The sequence below is a fragment of the Balaenoptera musculus genome, chromosome 9 (assembly GCF_009873245.2).
Source record: "Balaenoptera musculus isolate JJ_BM4_2016_0621 chromosome 9, mBalMus1.pri.v3, whole genome shotgun sequence".
Taxonomy (NCBI): domain Eukaryota; kingdom Metazoa; phylum Chordata; class Mammalia; order Artiodactyla; family Balaenopteridae; genus Balaenoptera; species Balaenoptera musculus.
Genome location: NC_045793.1, coordinates 86,753,030 through 86,775,485, shown reverse-complemented (window position 1 = coordinate 86,775,485; position 22,456 = coordinate 86,753,030). Strand labels below are relative to the sequence as shown.

General features: G+C 34.4%; 1 protein-coding gene across 1 annotated transcript in view; it reads left to right on the top strand.

Moving 5' to 3' along the window:
- Positions 1-22,456, top strand: part of PHTF2 (putative homeodomain transcription factor 2) — a 154,281-nt gene that overhangs the window by 98,878 nt on the left and 32,947 nt on the right. Inside the window, 8 exon segments of the mRNA XM_036863228.1 lie at positions 2,603-2,821; positions 11,235-11,363; positions 12,832-12,930; positions 12,932-13,027; positions 13,030-13,104; positions 13,336-13,467; positions 15,696-15,782; positions 20,776-20,931. Of these exon segments, the coding sequence (XP_036719123.1) occupies positions 2,603-2,821; positions 11,235-11,363; positions 12,832-12,930; positions 12,932-13,027; positions 13,030-13,104; positions 13,336-13,467; positions 15,696-15,782; positions 20,776-20,931 (993 nt within the window).

The window sequence follows — 22,456 nt, the reverse complement described above, 5'->3', positions numbered from 1 at the left end:
GAAGGCAGCATTTGATGGGAAGCATAGTGAAGAAACCATGGGCATGGAGTCAGACTACTTAAGTGACTTTGGAAAAATTATTTAACTTACCTGAGTCTCAGTTTCTGCCTCTGTACAGTGGGGAGGGAAGGAGACTGGCCTCATCAGATTGTTAAGTTTAAATAAGATTATGCATAATTGCCAGGCACAAAGCATTTATGTTATAAATGCTTATTCCCTTCATCTATTTCAGTTCAAATAAATAAACTTTTCTTAATATGATTGTATCCTCAGTTTAGCTGTCTCTGTCTGAAGATTTGAAATAAGCAGAACAAATTGTATTAAATGAGCTATCAACTTGAGCTATTTTCTTCAGTTCTAAAATTTCCTATTTTTTAGCTTAATTCAGCAATTTGTAGTGAAATTTCAAGTGGCCACTAACTACTTAAGTACTGCAGATAAAATTCTGTTTGAAATGTAAACAATTATAGGCAATAATTTTTAGATTTTACATTTGTAAAATGGTCCACTTATTAATCAGTATTTGACAAATACATTTATAAAGAATTATAGATTTTCTTTATCCCTGAATCACCCATTAGTTTCACTTAAACAGTCATCAGGCCTTTAATCCTATTACTTATTTCTGTATCTGATGGACAAGTCTGCATCAGAAATTAGTTATAGATAAGTAAGTTATTTTTAATCAAAATTTTGGACTCGCAATTACTGATTACTTAATACAGTCTGTGTCTTGCTATCTAATGAAAACTGTTGTGATGAAACTGCTTATTCTTCAAATATTCTGGTTGACATTAGTGAATTGGAAGTATTTTGGAGTGCTTTTCATGAAAGAAAGCTGACTAATTTTTACCCTTTCTCTTTCTGTATTATTTTTCTTTCTTTTCATTTCCCTGCTCAACTCTTTTGGAAAATTTTTACTTCTTCCCTCAACAACCCTCCTCCCCAAATACTCTATCAGTACACTAATATATATTAGTATCTCACTCTAATATCAATAAGTTAATTATCATAATATATCTCATTCATTTAAGACATTTTGTTACCTGTGCTAATGATGGCAAAAAAACGTAGTGTTTGGTTTCTGTCTTTCCTAGACTTATAGTGTATTTGAGAGTTAGGATTTATTTGAGAATATGAAATACATGAACATCTAACACAGACAATATTACAGATGCCAGACAACAATGCAAAATTTATCATCAAATGAATATAAATAATAATAACTTGCTTCAGGGACAAAGTAATTGTTCTAAATAGAGAGTACCTTTAACATTTGTCGAGCGCCTTTGTACTAGGTTTGTATTAAAAGCTACAGTGCTCATTTAAGTTTTAATATCTATTTTAAGGTAGGTAGTTTTATTCCCCATTGGTAGGTGGCTAAACTAAGACTCAGAAACAAGGTAAGACAGCTGGAAAGGGGTAGAGATGGTATTTTCCTGACACTTTGTTGAGTAGGCTTTAAAGGAGAGTAGGATTACAGTAAGAGGTAGGAACATGATCAGAGGCTAGAGTGGCAAAGAGCAAGCTGTGTTTAGAGGCTAAGACGTAGCCCAGTGTCACTGGAGGAGAAGTGGAGAACAGGGTCCGAAGTAGCACATTTGAAGACAAGCATGCTGGGTGAAGGAATGTGAACTTTATGCAGGAGAGCAGTGGGAAGCCACAGAAAGATTTTTGTCTGAGGAATGAAAGAATAGCTTCACTGTGGGAAGGTTAATCTGGAAAGAGGGGAAGACCTTTTAGATAGGGGTCAGGCAGGAAGGTCTTAGAGCAAACAAGGTGTGAATGATGAAGTCTGAACTGTGGTGATAACATGGGAAATAGAGAGGGGTAAATATAAAATATTTTAAAGTAGAATTGACAAAATCTTAGTGACAGAGGATAGCTAAAAACAAATCCAAAAATTTCAGCATACTTGACTACATAAGGATGGCTATTACCATTCTTTATTTAGGAAAGGTTATTTGGAATTAATTTAAATTAAAGTGTAGTCAAAGGTATTTATTTTGTACATTAAAAACTCTTAGGAAAAAAGTAAATTGGTCAGAAATTATTTAACTTGTGCCTTTTAGTTTTTCACTTTTTTACAATAGATTAAGAAACATGAGTTGGCAGTTATCTTCCTGATATAGATTATTTGTTAATTTTATATCAATTTATTGAACTTCTGTTTGAAAAACAAAAACAGTAGATACATGAAATCTATTGTTGCTATAAAAAAAAAGAAAAAAAAAAACTAAGAAAAGAACTCCATTAAACACATCAATTAAAGTGGGTTAACATTCACTGACTATGCAGTCCATATGGATTTAGACTAGTCTCTGAATTCTGAACTTTGTATAAACTTTAAGAGAAACAGGCACAACCTTTGCCTGCAAAATAACACTTGAGCTGAGATGTGAAATCAGATTTTGATGAGGAAATTTTGTTTCTCCTTAAAAAAATATTATGTATTTTAATGCTTTGCTATTTATTTCACTGTCATTTGACAGTGTGGTGTGGTTGTTTTTAGCAAAAAGTAGCAATATATGTTTCTGATAGAATCCTTTGAGTTTGGAAAGGGTACATAATTGTATAATGTCAAAGAATATCTTGATTTCAGGATGCCCCTAAATCGGGTACTAGTTGCAGCTCTCGCTGTTCAAGTTCCAGACAGGATTCTGAGAGCACAAGGCCAGAATCTGAAACAGAAGATGTATTATGGGAAGACTTGTTACATTGTGCAGAATGCCGATCATCTTGTACCAGTGAGACAGATGTGGAGAATCCTCAAATTAATCCATGTGTGAAAAAAGAATATAGAGACGACCCTTTTCATCAGGTTGGTTTACAGTGTTGGATTATGTGGGGCTGTAAGTCCAGCTCCTTTGAATGTATGTACAGATTTTACAGAGGTGAAGAAAAAACTTACAATTAAAATAATGTTCCTATATTATTTTTATTTTCATGTGAGCTGTGGTCTCGCTTCACTGGAACATAGAATCTCAATATTTGTATGATGATTGTGTCACTCACCTTGCAAACATATATTCCTGAGAAACTGTCAGTAAATAGAGTTTTGTAAGCCAAATTGTACTTTAGATGCATTAGTCCTTTTCTCACTCAGCATACTTCACGGTCAGATTCATCTATACCTGTGGCCTTAACTCCACCTATAAGATTATAATTCACAAATTCACACCTCATGAGTATCAGATTTGTATCTCCAAGTGCCTATAGTAATGCTATCCAACAGAAGTATAATGAGAGTTACATATGTAATTCAAAATTTTCTGGTAGTCTCATTTAAAAACATTTAAAAAGGTGGAATTAATTTAAGTATGTTTTGTTTAACCCAGTATATTCAAAATATTATCATTTCAACCTATAACTAGTATGAGAAATATTAATGAAATATGTTACATTTTTTAATACTTTCTTCAATATCTGTTGTGAACACTTACAGCACATCTCATTTGGACTAGCCACATTTCAAGTAATCAATAGCAACATGTGAGTAGGATACCATATTGGACAGCACAGGTCTATAGGATATCTTCATTTGAATGTCCCACCAGTACTTCATATTTACCAAATACTCCATCTTCCTTCATAAATCTGTTTTTCTTATGAATGACATCTCCATCCACTCACTCGCCAGTTCAGAAACGTGGGGGTTACTCTTCCTTACCTTCTCTCTCTTATCCAACTTCTCATCAAATCTTAATAATAAAACCAACAAGTAAACTCTTAGACAACTAGAGATGGAAGGAAACTTCCTTAATCTGATAAAAGGTAACTGTCAAAGAACCTTCTAAAAACCTATCATACTTCATGATGAAATTTTAGGATCATTTTTATATAAGTCAGGAACAAGAAAGGGATACTCATTATCACTGCTTTTTCTATCAAAATTCCTACAGCATGTTTGTTTTTTGTGTTTTAGGTTGAACTTAGACTGATTTAACGTCCACATTAAAGAGCAAAATGTCAAGAATAGCAAAAATAATTTTGAAGAACAGAGGACTTTTCTTACTGAGTATAAAAATTTACTTTAAAGGTGTAGTAATTAAGATGGTATGGTACAGCTGTATGCTATAGACTGAATATTATGTCCCCCCAAAATTGATATGTCAAAGCCTAATCCCAAATGTGATAGTATTTGGAGATGGGGCCTTTGGGAAGTGATTAGATCATGAGGGTAGAGCCCTCATGAATAGGATTACTGCCCCTGTAAAAGAGGTGCCTTAGAGAGCTCCCTTTTCTCTTTCATCATGTGAGGTTACAACAAAAAGAGAGTAGTCTGTGAACCAGGAAGTGAGATCTCACCAGACACCAAATATGCCAGCACCTTGATCTTGGACTTCCCATCCTCCAGAACTGGAGAGAACAGATTCCGGTTGTCTGTAAGCCGTTTAGTCCTTGTATTTCGTTGTAGCAGGCAGACAGACTCAGTGTGTAAACAGATAGACCAACGGGACAGAATAGAAAACCCAGAATAGATACCTGTTTGTATGGATCCCTAATGTATGATATAAGTGACATTACAAATCAGTAGAAAAAGCATGGACTGTTTCAGTATATGGTTGGTGGTCAAATAATTATCAAAGGCAAAAATTTATTCCAGATAGTTCCTAAGTGTGAAGAAATAAAATTGTAAAATATTAGAAGAAATTATAGGAAAAAAATACTTTTACTTTAGGTAAGAAAAGAATTTTTTTTCTAGCTCATTAAAGAAAGTTTATTTTAAAATATTTAATATTTCTTTATTAAAGGGAACAGGCAGGATATAAGCTCTATAACTTCCGAAGAGAGACATTGCTAGCATTCCAAATGGAGAAATTATTGCCTTGTATGAGAACCAAGCCTTTAGCCTATTTCACTTTACAGGTGGCTGCGTATGAAATATTTTCTTACAAGATCATAATGCATAATGAGCTTTTGAAAATTAAAATTGTAGGTGAATTTTTCTCGCTGCTTCATTACTATATCAGTTAGGGAGGAGGTTCATGGTTGATTCTCAGGACAGGTTTACCCAAGGCATACCTTGTATTATAAGCAGGGTTTTGCGATGCCCCTCAAATTACGCTACATGGAATGTCAGCTCGGGCCACCCTGTCCTTCGTAGATAAGCTTTCTTCTCAGATTTTCAGGTACTAGGGTAAAAGTACCAATGGAGGCTCTTGGACTAAGCCTTTTGTCTTTTCATCCCAAGCTTCATCCAGCATCAGGAGGGACTCACGTGTGAATATGGACATCCTAGGGTCCAACACCCAACTTCCTTCCACATCCTTCCAACCAATTCCTTGGCCACTCCTCTGACCAGATATTACACACTGGTGGGGTGATCTACTCTCCAGAGGGACCTGGGCAAGAGGCCTGTGCAGGCCTAGGAAGCCAGCTTGGGACCAGTAGGATAGGGGATTCTAGGTCCCATGGATCCAGAAGGGTATGGGTTCCAGATATGCATATCCCCAACTCTGCAAACTCCTTACTTCACAGGGAGGGGCATCGCTGGAGCAGAGCCAGAAAGGGGACCTCTGAAGTGCAGAGCCCAGAAGAGGGAACCTGGCTCCCTCCATCTGGGCTAGTGCTAATCAGATTTAGGAAAACTTGACTTAAACTCTCCCAAAGCCCAAAGCTCGCTGCGTAACATCTGTTATTTCCTCCGGGTTTGTGTATTCATGGTCCCCTGCTCTGGCTAATCTCCAGGCAAGTACTACTTCTGTTTCATCTCACACCAACCCAAATTTGAAATGCTACTACTTGACACATTTTTAGGAAAAAATATTCTCATATCAAACATCTTATTTTTAGTCAGTTCTACTGAAGACTCGGTGTTGAACAGTTCTCTCTTTATCTCTGCTTCCTCCTCCTTCCAAGGAACAAAATGAATTCCATTCTTATCATCAGAAAAAGGGTTGTGAGAGAGTATGTGTAATGAGATTGTAACACATGTGTGTCTGTACATGTAACTAAAGTTACATGTAACTAAAGTTCAATAGAAGAGAAACAGACACATGGGGTTCAGCTGAGGCACATTAATGGCAGAATAATTGACTGAAAGTCTACAAGGCACAGAGGGTCCCCAGGGCTGCTGATTCCTCTGTCCTAAGTCCTAGTTAAGAGTAAAATTTCCCTTGGATGCCACAAAATGTTTCTGATGAGAAACACCATCATCCAATCACTACCTTTATTTGAGCTAGCTGGAATTTCCATTCCTTGCAAAAAATACTGGTTTGTTTTTTGCTCTTTTAAGAAAAGAATTTTCTAATGCTCTTATTCAAAGCTGATGTTAATGTAAATCTGCACAACTACTTTGGAGAACACTTTGTTACTTTATAATAAAATTGAAGGTCTACATACTATAAGACTCTTTCTTCTCACTCCAAGGATACTTTAGAAGATGGGCACAAGGAGACATATTAAAAAATGTTCATTGCATTGTATGTGATAGTGAAAGATGGAAAATAATGCAATAGCCAACAATAGTAGAATTAATAAATCATGGCATATGATAAAACTATATACAGCAGTGAAATTGAATGAACTCAGTTACATATAGCAAAAAGAATAAATCTTGTGAATATAACTTTGAATAAAAAAAGCAAGTTGCAGAATTATACGTACAATATACCATTTATAATGAAGTTTTAAAACATGCAAGGTTATATATTGTTTATGAATAAAAGCATATGCAGTAAGCATATAAAAACATGCAAGGGAATAATGAACACCAAATTTAGGATAATAGATCTGGGGAATTAAAAAGGGAATGAGAGCAGGGAAGGGTACAAAGTAAGTTTCAATTTTACCTGTAATTTTTGTAAATTAAAATACCTGGAGCAAATGGGGGTAAAATAAATATATGATAAAGCCAAGTATTATTATTCTCGATCCGATTGAAATGTTTCTCTTAAAAATATATCCATTCATTTTGGCTTCAGCTTCAGGAAAACTGTTAGGGGAAAGAAGCTTTGCTACAGAGGGTTGAGGGGTGAAAGTGAGGAATGAGGTTTAAGAAGCATGGCCCTGACAGGTTGGAGAAACTGAAGGAATGTTTTGGTCCCCACCTCCTAAATGTGAAGATGTGAGATACTTGAGCACTTATGTGCATAGGAGAAAAAACAGTAGGGAAGAATCGAAGAGGTACAGGAGAAGTTGTTGAATGATTAGGGTTCTGGAGGGGAGGCATGATTAGGAAGCTTAGCCTCCTGCAGGACGAGGAACCCGTCCTCTGCTGAAATAGGAGGAGGAAGAGTGCACGAAGCAGGTAAGACCACGAGGGAGTTACTGCCTGATGATCTCTGTTCTTTGAAGTGCAGGAGGCCAGGTGGTCTATTAACAGTAAAGAAGTGAGATGATAGGATAAGGGGCTTGTGGATGGTGGTGAAGGCTTGACATTTTCATTTGTGGGAAACGGAGATGGTGGGGAGAGAGTTTGTGTTTGCTTGTGTTCAAGCCAAGTAACACATTAAAAAGAGTCACACTGCCACGTGGTTGAGGGTCCAATTGCAATCTGAAACTATGAATTTGTAGTTGCCCGTTCTACATAGTTGTATGCTATTCTCTGGAATATAGTTGTAATAATTACAATAGTAGCAAACATTTAATAAGCATTTATTATATATCTTCCACTGTGCAAAGTAATCTAGATGCATTGTCTCATACAATCCACATGACCTATAACAATGTAGGTTATTTTTTGTTTTGTAGATGAGAAAATGGAGGCTCAGAATTAAATAATGCACCCAAAGTCATACAGTGTAGGTGCTAAATAGTTTCTATTCAAGGGACAGGAGAGGGGATGATATGCTGGTTGAAATAATGGATATGGTAAAAATCTAGACATGTTAGATTGAGAAGGAAATGAAACCAAGAAGGGACTGATAGGTTGAAGAATAGGTATGTTCAGGGAAGAGTGTGCTTTGAATTGAAGGTTTGAGAGACCTGGTAAGATGAGAGGTTGTGGCTGGAGACTCATTTCAGATGTAGAGCAATTCTGTGTGGTGACAGGGTCCAGGGCGTGGCCATGGGTATAGCCGAAGCTCCCTGGAATTTAAGAAGTGAAAAAAAAAATGAACAGTGCATGAGAAAAGGGTGTTGGATGAGTCATCTGTGTATTCATCTAAGTCACAGAGAATAATAACTGGAATTGAGGTTTAGGAAAATGCCTGTGAGCTATTTTCCCAGCAATCCCAAAAGTGGCACAGAGGCAGGGACCGTGTGTTGTTTTGCTCATTGTTGTATCACACAGTGCCTGGTACATAGTAGGTGTTTAATATTAGTTGAGTGAATGAATGAAACAAAAATTTTCAAAACATGCCAATTAGGGCTTTCTTAAATGATTAAAAAATTTGTTTTAATGAATGCTCTACAGAATAAATTGGTCCTAAATCTGTCACACTACTCTGCTTCTTTTTTTGGTAAAATAAACATTTTTTAATGTTCTACTCTGCATATTAATTATAGTATTCTAGGTTTACTTTGGTTTTGCTTTTGGATTATATACTTGATTATACACACATTTTGTATTCTCAGGCTCCTAAAAAATAAGCTCATGTTTTCAGTTTTAGCTGAAATTAGCTCCCTTTAATGAAAAGCTGCCTGCTTTTTTTCTTGTTTGACTAAGGTCTGTATTAGGTTTGGAGGACCCTTTTCTGCCTAGCATGAAGACTGAAAAATTCCTCCTCATATGAAGAAGCACTGAGTATTTGAATCAGTGTGTTCTAGTCAGTATGTCACCAAATTTGTAGTTTTGTTTTATTTTCTTGGTAAATAGTTACTGAAACATATCTAAAAGAGAAAATTTTTCTCCTGTAGTCACGGCTGAATATATAATAAAATATAAAGCCACATTCAAGTGAAATTAATTCTTCAGTGGGTAAAGCCGTATTTTAATGGCTACAGTTCCCACAGGTGGAAACTTCAGGAAAACAATTGTCATGGTGAATTTATCTGAAATAAAACATGCTGCCATTTAAAGTGTTAAGGTTTCCAGGCAGTTGTGAATGAACAGGGAGCAAAGCAGTTGAGATTTTGATGAGGATAAAGAGCAACCATTGAAAGAGTTCCAAATTTTAGTTTGAAAAACATAACTAAGAAGAATCTATGTGATAAAATTATGAAATGGAATGATTTGCTCTGATGTTTTCTTTGAAACTTTTAAAAAAAGTCTCATGTACTGAAGGCAGTACATATTTGTACAATATTTTTAAAAATTTTTTAACATCTTTATTGGAGTATAATTGCTTTACAATGGTGTGTTAGTTTCTGCTTTATAACAAAGTGAATCAGCTATAGTTATACACCTATCCCCATATCCCCTATTTTTGAGTACATTTCACACACACACGCCCCTGTATCTTTTAATGAATTCTTTTAAAATTCTCCAGTTTCTAGTTGCTCTCTACTCTCTTGCCTTTTGCCTTTCTGGAAATAGGAAAATGCTATCAAATGCTAGTTAGAAGGTACCGGGGCAAAATGAGTACTTTTGGAAGCAGAGTGAAGAACTTTTTGATTTCCTATTTCTGTCTCTAGATGTACATTCTTGGTATTGTATGTCTTGTTTCATGTAATTCACTGTTACAGACTGAGACTTTAAAAAAAAAAAGCCTGTATATCGGTGTTTTAATCTGTTACCTCTGTGACTTAACACTCTTTCCATTCAGCTTTTCATATTTGTTCTTAGCTTTTTAGTTCCATTATGTTTCATAGTTATTAAAGTTCCAGGGAAATTTTGATACATATTTTGGTGCAAATTATTTTTATCCCAAACTAGAGTATTTTGTTTGGGGAAAAATTATAAAACATAATTTGAGGAAATAAGTGGATAGTTAATAACTAGTATCTCATAGCTCTTAAGGCTCTCCAGTAGTGAAATATATACTGTGAAGGTTAATGTATATTAAAATACTATATCTTTGGAACAGATAAATTTTTAGAGAAAACCTCTTGATAGCCAAATAACTAAATGTAAAAGAGCTTTGCCAGTAGCATAACTACTGGCATTATGGTTTGCCTATATAATTGTTCATAAAGAAAATTAATGTATGAGGTCAAAATAATAATTTGCCATGTCTATTTTATTACATATTATTGTATTATTATTTTATACCTTTAACTGAAATGAATCAATGCAACTTTACTTCCCCCAGAGGAAAATATATTCCTTAAGTTTACAGAAGCATATCTTTACCATATTTCAATCACGTTTTTGTCCTCAAAGAATATTCTGAAGTAGATTCTTCTGTTCATTGTTAGAAGTTATTTCAATGAAATATGTTATAAAAATAACTTAGAAATAATGTAATGTAATAAAACAAATTTATCCCATTCTGGGGCTAATCTTTTAGTGTTATTCTATCAATATCTGATAATGTAAATGTTAGTGTTTTATTAATTTGTTGCCATCTTTAAACCCCCAACTATCCTATTTTGAAGTTTTTTCTTTTAATTATAGATCTGAAACAAACAAACAAAAACCCCCAACTTTAAGTATCGATTTTTTTTGTATTAAAGCTTTCACTTTTTCTTTTTACCTTTTTGTATTCCTTGAAACTTCGAGAGATACGTTATTCTAGTTGGGAGAGTCCTTCTATCTCTAGGTGCTTCAGTTCACAATATTTGCTCCAAGGGGGAAAAAGTTAATTGATCCTTTGGAGAATTGCTAGATTAAAATATCAGAAAAGTAACTAAATCAAATATTAAGGTTAAGTTTATATCTCTTTCTGAATGAGATTGTATCACTGTTTAGTCCTTCAAAGAGGTTCATATCTCAGCTATCATATTCTTTCGTATTGAGTGATCATAAGTTGGACAGTCAGTATGAACAGTTAATAATATGAATTTAATGTGCATTTGTCTTTGAACACTTGTATATTAAGAATTATGTAGACAGATTGACAGCTAGGTGCTTTTGCTGACAAATTTTAGAGTATTTTTGAACAGTAGGTTGCCTAGTAGATGTTACAGAAAGTTCTAAACTTATGCATTTTTATAAACGTAATTTCTTATGCCATCTGTTCAGTGTATATACTAACTGATTTTAAGATAGAATTTTAGTGTCATTGAAATTGTACACGATATAGCTTTGTACAGATACATGTATTTGTTCTATAAATAAAATGTAAATGCATTCACCAGTTTCTATTAGTGTAGATAAAATTGGGTGTGTATACAGATATATACACACATATATATCTTATTTATGAAATGCAGTTAATATATTCACCAATTTCTTTTTTTTTTTATAGAGTCATTTGCCCTGGCTCCATAGTTCCCACCCGGGATTAGAAAAAATAAGCGCTATCGTATGGGAAGGCAATGACTGCAAGAAAGCAGACATGTCTGTACTTGAAATCAGTGGAATGATAATGAACAGAGTGAGTTTTTAAATTTTATTTGTTTAGACAGTGATTATTAATATACTAAATGATGACTGAAATATTATATAACCTACTCACCTCATTTCTTCAACCTGAAAAAGTTAATTTGTATTTAAACAGTGATTTAAACAGTGATTTGTTGCCAAATCACTCATCTTTTAATGTATTTCATATTCTGATTAAGAAGAGATGATACAGTCTAAAATTTTCTACTTTTATGTTATTATTTTTGCTTTCAATGGGTCAAATTTAGGAGCTGCTAGATATATACAAGTGTTGATGAAAACTTATTTTTCTGTATCATTTATCATGGTTCATTTATTTATTGCTACCCAAAACACTAAAAAAAAAAAATCAAACTGGAAAATTTGTATTGATGCTTGCCTACTTAAATATATAGAAGTAATGCAACTAGTAAAAATCTTGAGTTATTTGAAGATGTAGAGTACAAATACTATGGATTTTAATTTCAGTTTCTATTATTATTTCTCTTATTAGATCATTACTACTTTTTAAATTTTACCTGATTCCTCTGGACAACTAAGCAAGATTTAAGTTGCAATTTTAAATTTCTTGTGTATTGTTAACTAGAACTTTTGTGCACACGTTATGTGGGACAGGAATTAAAATAACTGGTTTCAGAAATTGATCTACTTCATGTCCTGTTACATATCTCAGTGTGAGCTATGAAAAGCTATTGACAAGGAGTCCCTAAAGACTTGGATCTAGTTGATATTCTGTACCTTAACTATCTGGGAATTTTTACATACTCTGTAATATCATGATAAAAAGGTAGCTAGATGATATTTCAGATCCCTCCCAGTCCTACCAATTTTATATTTTCCCATTATTTAATTTCCAACTTCCTTTTTTAATAATTCCCCCGCCCTTCCCCCCCCCCTTATTTAATTTTTACCCCTCTAGCATAGTCTTTCTTCTGAAATGGTTTCAGAAAAATATATATATATGTGTATATATATAAAAGAAAATGGTTTTAGAGTTTAAGGAGATCTCCATTTGTATATTGAACTCTTTGAAGAAAAACACAAATTATAAATTTATTGAGTAAGTATAATTCTAGATTTTTTCTGTAGCTGAATTTAAGTGTATATGAGATCTCCTCATTCTTTTCAATATTGCAGTATTTGTAAGTATTTCTAACTTTTCAATGAGATAAATAGAATTTCTTTCAAGATCCCGGTAAGACTGGGTTAGTAAATCCTTTTGCATCTACTTAGTGAATTAGAGATCTGATAATGAAGTGTTTTTAAAAACTGAAAAAATAATGACTTACAAACTTTGAGTAAATTTAAATTTCATTATTCATGTATTAAAACTAATATATTTTAACAAAATTATTTCATATTGCTATAAATAAAATAATGCTTCATTAGGAATCTATTTTACTGTAGATAAAATTTATGTAAGTTTTTTTTTTTTTCTTTTTTCCTCTCTCTCTATAAAGGTAAACAGCCATATACCAGGAATAGGATACCAGATTTTTGGAAACGCAATCTCTCTAATCCTGGGTTTAACTCCATTTGTTTTCCGACTCTCCCAAGCTACAGACTCTAGATCAACTCACAAGCACATTCTGCTTCAGACTTTATGTGATTGCATTTGGTTCTAATGAAGATGTCATAGTTCTTTCTATGGTTATAAAAGTTTTGTGGTTCGTGTGTCTCTTGTGTGGATTTTCTTTTTTTGCTCTGTTGTAGCAGAAAGAACTTATAAACAGGTGGGTATAATATAGACTTCTGAATAGAGAATATTTCATCCTTTTCATAATATTCAAGGTATTCCTGAAGTATTTTAGAATTTCATTAAATCATTTTGAGCTGCTAATTATTTTCCTATTTTGTTTTTGTAATATGTAACCAAATAAAATCTTAATAATCCTTATTTTGTTGATTTTTGTTTTTATATGGTAATCTACTTGAAAATTAATTTTTATTTTAATCTTTTTTAGCGATTACTTTTTGCAAAACTCTTTGGACATTTAACATCGGCAAGGAGGGCTCGAAAATCTGAGGTTCCCCATTTCCGATTGAAGAAAGTACAGAATATAAAAATGTGGCTCTCTCTCCGGTCCTATCTTAAGGTAGAATGGTAGTGATACAGTACTCTTAACGTGCGGCTCCCTCTCATAGTTCCAGTTTCTTTGTCATTATGTATGTATGTCTAGATTTATAGTCAGATTTGTACTCGTACGGTGCTATATGGCCACACTTAGTGTTCATTTTGATCCATATACAGAAATTCAAAATAAATGTTAAACTGGTAGTTCTTTACAGTAAAACCATCTGAAGTCTGAAAGGCTTAAATGCAATTATTTTTAGGTAGATGGTTCAAGATCAGATTGTCCTAAATTTATTCTTTGTTCATAAATCTTACCAACTTCTACTCATTCAAAAGCTAGATTAAAGATTTTGTTTCTACCTAGAATGATTATCACAAGCCAGCAGAGGGAGCCCACTGCTTAAAAAAAGAATAAAAAAAAAAATCTGTCAGTGAGTTGCTGAAGTGGCCTATTACTATTTGGAAATTTTAGCTTGCAATTCTAAGGCCATCCTTTTCATGCCATTCTTTTTTCCTTAATCTTTTTAAATAACTTTCCTAATTATGGAATTAAGATATAAAACTCAGGAGGGAAATGGGAAAACATCTGAATTAGTTTTAGGAAAACGCTTCTCTTCTGAGGATTATTTGTTGCATTAGCAGTGAATTTCATTATGTATGGAGTAAATCATGTCTTAATAAAATTGACCTAAAGGCCAACTATCCTCTGACATACTTAGGTTCTTCCTGCTTTTTACTTTGAACTAACAAGGAAAGAAGTAGAAAAAATTTGCACTGTCTACACTTTCTATTCAAAAATTCATTATTCTGTTTATTTATTAACCTTGTTAAATTCAGCTAAGTTAGTCTCCACTGGGAGATGCTACAGATTGGTGTAGATATTTTTTCCTCACTGTGACACTTCTGGAAGGATAGATATGATCTTGTTCCCTGTCTTAGTGAGAAGCCACCTAAAATTTCCCCTCATTATCAACCCCTAAGTAGGTATTGCATTCTTTTATGCATTGATTATTTATTCAATAAACATTTATTTAATGTTAACCATGTCCATTCACTGTGACGAGATGAAAATCCCTACCCTTAGGAGCTTACACTTCAGTGAGGGAAATACGTAACTCCAGACCTAGGAATTATCCTCAGTACTGACGTCCTCTCTTGGATTTCCAAACATTCAGTTATCACCATTCCCACCCTTTCTGCTCCAAAATGTATCTTGAATCCATTTACTCTCTCTTTTTTTTTTTTCCCATTCCACCACCATTATTGCAGCCACCCATCAATCTTCTGCATTGGACTACTGCAGCTGCATTTTAACTGGCCTCACAGCATTCCTTTTTCTCCTTCTAATATTTTCTTCAGTTTGCTACCAGAGATGTCTTAAAAATGTATATTTGAACATATTCTTAAATCTTTCTGAAGGTTCTCCGTTGATCTTAGGATGAAGAACAAGATCTTAGCAGGGCTTATAATGCCCTTGATGACCTAGCTCCTGCGGATAGCCTGTCCCTCTTGTCTCGTTTTGAAACACTTTCTTCCCTGCATTCCAGCCATACTACACTGCCTCAATTCTTTGAATGCACTATGATCTTTTCTGTTTTATACTCTTGCACATGCTCTTCCTTCTAACAACAACACTGCCATATGCCATCATGCTCCTGCACCTTAGTTTGGTGTAAATATCACTTCCTTGGAGAGCTCTTCCCAGGCCTACATAATCTTTTTGGGAGTTAGGAGTATGGGTCTGGGAAGATCTCCCTAAGGAAGTGATAATTACACCAAACTCCCTACCAATTTTCTCAAAGCATTCTATACCTTTCCTTCGTAGCACTCCTCACAACTTACATATACATCTGTGACTATGAGCTTGATGTCTGACTCCCAACAAGTTCCTGTGATGATAGAGTCCATGTCTGTTTTGTCCTCTGCTGTGTTCCCAGCTCCTAGCACTGTGCCTCATTCTGAGCAGATGCTCAAAAACACATGTTGAATAAATGATTCGTGTTTGACAAAATGGAATGTTTGGAAGTTAACCTAAGAATTCTAGGCTGTATATTCACCATTTTCACTGTGTTGCAAACCCTCAGGAAATAGTAACACTTTATAATTAAAATTCATCTCACAAATTAGGTATATTTTCAGTGCTGTAAGCTATGATCAATGTGCAGTGATGGATCAATACCTAAATTGAAAGCATGGAATTAGCTGCTAATTAGTAAATATATTTAAAAGTGTTTTCCCTTTTTTCCCCAGCGTCGAGGTCCTCAGCGATCAGTTGATGTCATAGTTTCATCTGCTTTCTTGTTAACTATCTCAGTGGTATTTATCTGTTGTGCCCAGGTGAGTTAACTTGTTCTGTAGAAATTAGATAATCAGATCTATAAATATTCAGCTTTCTAATAATAAACAATCAAAGTAATAAGTAATTTGACATTGACTTTTTACAGGTTTTTTTCTGTAGAATAAATAAATGCATGTTACTCATCTATGTCATGAACAGCGGTTAGCTTATTTGCAGGTGTCTATTGATTGAACATATAATAATTAGTTTTTGTCTATAATTCACCTGGTTATCTTTATTTCCCAAAACAAACTTATGAGTTAGAGTTAAGAAAATTTTCAGACTATTTTCCATGAATCTCTGCTTTCTTCACATTTAATATTAATTCTGTTATTTTGTATCTGAATTGTCACTGTGAGTTGACTGCCTCATGCTCTGAAAAAGAATTCTCATTGACCAAGATTAGTCAGGAAGCACAAAAATATCTCAGGATATATTCTATGCTATGAAATTTAAACTTCCATTTCAAGTAATAAGACATACTAGATTACCTGAAAATTCTTCTGCTTTAGAACATCATACAATTCTGGGAAAAAACACAGCCTTTTAATATACATAAGTGAGCTTTTTTATATACATATTACATATATGTCTGAGTTTATAAGACAGTAAGGGGCCAAAAATGAAGCTAAAACTGAAAAACAGCAATTAATTATATGTGTTAATGTTATGGTGAGGTACATTGCCAGTGTTAGTATCTGAGAGACTTGAGATTTTTTGCCCATCTGAGGACAAGAAGATGAGGCCTTGACCTGCCATACCTCCTTATACATACACTATAAGGCCAGAATCCTCAAAGGGCTATAGTCTGAGTGAAAAGGTGGAATAAGAAAAACAGTGTGCCCAACAGCACAGAAAGACAATAAGGAAGCTTGTCTGATTCTGCCTGGATTTTGGCAAGGAGGCAGGGAAAGTCTCTCCTAAGAATATATAACTGTAGGTCTGCCTTTCACACAGGTTCAGGGTTCAAATGTACATTACAGATCTTGTCCTGTAACCCCTGTGTCAAGAAGTTAATATAAAAAGTAATCCTAGACTCCTGGGTACCTGGAAGAAGCAAAACCAAGACTGTTCTTGGAGATGTGACATCAACCCTAGGCCTCACAGGATTTCCACAGATAAAGCCCCTTCAGGTTTCAGAACACATGAAAAAACAATCCAACATGAGTGAGTCAACAGATTAACACACAGCAGGAGTACATCTCCAGCTACTTCAGATCTGGTCAGATAAACTATAAGGTTGTTTAAAATGATTGACGATGTAGATAACACTAAGAAAAAACAGATTTGGAAAAGAACCAAGCATTGCTTCATAGAGGTAAAAAAATACAGTCACTGACATTATTATTAAAACACAACAAAGAGAATAAATAGCAGATTTAAGACAGCTAAAGATAATTAGTGAACTGGGAGATGGAAGAAATTACCCAGAATATAGGACAGAGATGAAGAGATGGAAATATGAAAAGGAGATTGAGACAGTTGGGAGATCCAACATATATCTAATAGGAATTTCGGATGGAAAGTAGAGGGAGAGCAATATTTGGAGAGGTAATGGCTAAGAGTTTTTCTGAATTGGTGGAAGACATTAATTTTCAGGTTTAGGAGGCACAACAAGAACAAGAAGCCACAATAAAATAAATCGACACTTAGACACGTTATAGAGAAGCTGCAGAACACCAAAACAGAGAGAAAAATCTAAAAGCAACCAAAAGGAAAAAGACTGATTTCTTTACTCACAATTGCTTATTGCATTTCAGTCTTTTCTTCAAGGTTTAATTTCCATGTTCCTGAGGTACATGCTGTAGTAGTTCTGTCTCTAATGAACATAAAATCTATCGATTGCTATCAACAAAAGACACATGAAACGTAATAACATTGAAAAGTTTTGAATGTAAAAAGATAGAAAAATATATTGCAGATAAATACTAGCCAAGAGAAAGCTGGTGAACTTACATTAATATCAGATGAAGGAGACTGTAATCTAAGAAGCGTTATTGGGAATAAAGAGAAACCTGACAAAAATTTAGAGAATTATTCATCAGGAAGATCTAATAATTCCAAATTTGTATGCATGTGATCACATAACTTCAAACATACCTATATACAGTCAAAATCAATAGCACTGTAGGGAGAAATTAACAGAATACCACATTGGGAAGATTTAATGCATTTCTTTCATAATTGATAGATTAAGCAGACAAAAATACAATGGAGACATGTATCTAAACAAGATGGTTAAAAATTTTGTTCTGTAATTGGACAATACATATTCTTTTCAGGCACAGAATAGTTTGTAAAACTTTTTCATGTACTAGGCGACAAAGTGATTCTCAGCTGATACCATACAGACCACTAGCTGTATGCAGTTAAAGTAGAAAACAACGACAGCAACAAGAAAACCATACGTTTGAAAATTTCAAAACATACTTACAAATAACACATTTTTAAAAAGAAAAATCACAGTATTAAACTGAAACAGTTGAGAATTTTTTTTTAAGAATACTAGTATAGGGCTTCCCTGGTGGCGCAGTGGTTGAGAATCCGCCTGCCAATACAGGGGACACGGGTTCGAGCCCTGGTCTGGGAAGATCCCACATGCCACGGAGCAACTGGGCCCGTGAGCCACAACTACTGAGCCTGAGCGCCTGGAGCCTGTGCTCCGCAACAAGAGAGGCCGCGATAGTGAGAGGCCCGCGCACCACGATGAAGAGTGGCCCCCACTTGCCACAACTAGAGAAAGCCCTCGCACAGAAACGAAGACCCAACACAGCCAAAAATAAATAAATAAATAAATAAATAAATAAATTAAAAAAAAAAAGAATACTAGTATAAATTACTTTTGTCATTGAAGTTAAAAGCTTAAGTGGACTATTTTGTAGAAATGCATAATTTATTAATTAAAACTGACTCAAAAAGTAACTGAAAAGCTGAGAAAACCTATAACCATAAAGCAGTATTGATTCAGTAGTTTGAAAATCTGCTAGCAACAAAATCATCTAGGACCCCTGTGGTTTTTACAGATGAATTTTGCCAAATGTTCAAATAAACAAGTAATCCTAATCCTACACAGAAGATCTAGAGAGTAGAAAAAAGAAGGAATATTCCCCCAACTCATTTATGTACTTAGTAAACCTTGTTACCAATACCAGACAGATAGTATGAAAGAGGAACAGTGACCTAACTTAGATGCAAAGATACTAGAAACATGAAGCCAGCAATTTAATAACAATAAATATGCCATGACCAAGACAGTCCATCCCTGGGATGCAAAGATTTTCACCTTTAGAAAAGCCATTTATCTAGTTTGGACCTCCTTAATTGATTAAAGAAGGAGAAATCATCTTACATATATACGAAAACAAATTGGTAAATTTCAGTGGGGATTCATACAATGACTGGAAAGTACTGTTCTTAGTTTGATAAAACTATATCTTTCAAAAACTGGAGCAAACATTATACATATGATATTTATTATCTTCGAGATATTTACTTTAAAATCAGGAGTGAGACGGGTACCCTCTCTATAACTTCTAGACAGCATTTTAATGGAGGGTACTAACCAATGAAGATAGGAAAAAGAAAGAAATTGTATAAAGATTGGAAAAGAAAGCATTGTAGACTATATGATTTTGTAGAATATTCAAGTAACTTTACGGACAAACTATTAAAAATATACATTTTTTAGAAGTTCAAGATCAACAAAAATGGATATAACATCAACATAAAAGAATCCAATTTTTGTTTCCTATAAGCCAGAGATCAGCAAACTTCCTCTGTAAAGGGCCAGACAGTAAATATTTTAGACTTTGCCTGATACCTGCAGTCTCTCATATATTCTTCTTCTGTCGTGCCCTTCCCTAAAAATTGTAAGTACTACAAAGGCACATAAACAACAAAGAGAGTCGGGAAGAGATATGGCAAAATACATGATTTTAAATAGCTTTGTTATTCAGAATATATAACGTCTACAAATCAATAAAAAAAAATACCAGACAACGTAATAGAAAAAAATCAGATACAGAATATAAAAAGATAACTTACAGAAGAGGAAGCCCAATAACTAATAAGCACATGAAACATATTCATTCTCCCTAAGTAATCAGGAAAAGTAAAATTAAAACAGTAAGAGAACAATTTATACTCATCAGATTTGCAGGTGTTAAGAAGTTGAATAATACCAAGTTGAATAATACCAAGTGTAGACAAATATGAGGGCAAAGGGAAGACTGATACATTGCTGAGAGTATAAATTGGCATAGCTGTTTTCAGAGACAAGTTTGTAATATCTACTAAAGTTGAATGTGTGAATATCCAAGGACTCAGCAGTTTTAATCCTAGATATTAACTCCTCGAGAAAGTCTTATATATGTGCACAAGGAGACGAGATGCATGAGAGAATATTTATTGCAGCATTGTTTGTAATAAGGAACTTGGCAACACAATAAATGTTAATTGGTAGAGTAGGCCAATCCACTGTGGTTGATTCTTTTACTGTAATACCTTTGTAAGAGTTAGAATGAATGAATTTGAGCTTAATGTATCATGGATAAATGGATAATCTTTGAAAACAAAATATAAATTCTAAAATATATATAAAATAACATAGTTTAAGGATAAATATGTAGCTAAACTATAAAAACTGCGTGGAAAAGGTAAATGCAAAATTCATTACCCTTACAGAAGGGTGGGGAAGAAGGGGAATGATGAAAGGAAAAGTTTAAAGGGGCTTCAACTGAATCTTTAATCTTCTATTTTTCAAAAATCTGAAAGAATATTGTAAAATATTAAGATTTGACAAAAGTAACTAGATGGGTTTTGATTACATTATACCTTTTACGTGCTTGAAATATTTCCTAATAAATGTGGAATGTTTTAAAAATGTAATTCTATATCCATGATCTATCTGTATGAAGTAAAATGTTATTTTTTTTTAAAGAAATTGTTTGAATCATATTGTCTCTTCATATTGCCTTTTTCATACACTTTTAGTTGCTTCATGTACATGAGATCTTCCTTGATTGTCACTACAATTGGGAACTGGTAATCTGGTGCATCTCGTTAACACTTTTTCTCCTAAGATTTGTTACCCTTGGATCAGAAACAAGTAAAAAATATAGCAATACCTCAATATTACTTACTGAACAGGTGAGAATGCATGTTTATTATGTTATAAATTAATGTCTATAGTCTACATATTAAACTAAAATGTTTACATTTACTTCAATTTTTTTAAAAATTATTTATTTATTTATTTTTGTCTGTGTTGGGTTTTTGTTGCCGCGCGCGGGGTTTTTCTAGTTGCAGTGAGTGGGGGCTATTCTTTGTTGTGGTGCGCAGGCTTCTCATTGCGGTGGCTTCTCTTGTTGCGGAACACAGGCTCTAGGCGCGTGGAGCTTCAGTAGTTGTGGCACGTGGGCTCAGTGGTTGTGGCTCGCGGGCTCTAGAGCGCAGGCTCAGTAGTTGTGGTGCACGGGCTTAGTTGCTCCGCGGCATGTAGGATCTTCCCGGATCAGGGATCGAACCCATGTCCCCAGCATTAGCAGGCGGATTCTTATCCACTGCACCACCAGGGAAGTCCCATACTTACTTTAAAATTTTCAGGAACCTATGTTATTAGATTAAGACCATTTGTGTTATAGAGCAAAACTTGAAATTTGATAGGGCACAAGCCTTTCTTCAGTGTTTCTGCCTTGATGCAGACTTCAAGTCTAATCTACTGTTTTTATGTCGCATATTCATTTGATAAGAAGGAAGTAGCATTTGTAGAAATGATGGATTTTAAACCATTAGTGGGGTATGTTTGCTTTGCAGTGTAGCAGAGCCATATTTGAATAAGCATAAACTTTCATTCAATAGAAAGTATAAAGGATAGTAATTTTGATGCTTAACATTATTTTGAATGAATTTGTTTAAACGTTTTCCTTATCATTTCATAGGAATTATTTAAACAAACTTATTTCTAGTGAACTTATTGAGTAATTTTGTCAGGGATAGTTTGATTTTTAAAAATTGGTAACCATGTCAGACCAAGTCAATTAGAGGGAAAGGGGAAAGTAGCAAACAAACCAATTGATTTACTTACTCCAGTTATTATTTATTCTCAGGGTTGATTTGACTCTGTGACTAAGGTGTTTTGCATTTTTTTAAAATTATTTATTTATTTATTTATTTATTTATGGCTGTGTTGGGTCTTCGTTTCTGTGCGAGGGCTTTCACCAGTTGTGGCAAGCGGGGGCCACTCTTCATCGCGGTGCGCGGGCCCCTCACCATCGCGGCCTCTCTTGTCGTGGAGCACAGGCTCCAGACGCGCAGGCTCAGCAATTGTGGCTCACGGGCCTAGTTGCTCCGCAGCATGTGGGATCCTCCCAGACCAGGGCTCGAACCCGTGTCCCCTGCATCGGCAGGCAGACTCTCAACCACTGCGCCACCAGGGAAGCCCGGTGTTTTGCATTTTAAATAATGACATCCAGTTTTCCTTCTTTCAGCTTTTAGTTACATTTGAAAAGTTTAAATAACAGTTATTATTTTCTTATTATAAAATAATATGTTCACTGTAGGAAATTTGGAATATACGGTTAAGTATGAAGAAGAATATTAATATCACCTATGATCTCAATAATAGCCAGAGAACTGCTACTACTATTTTAGCAGATATCTCTAAATTCCTTTT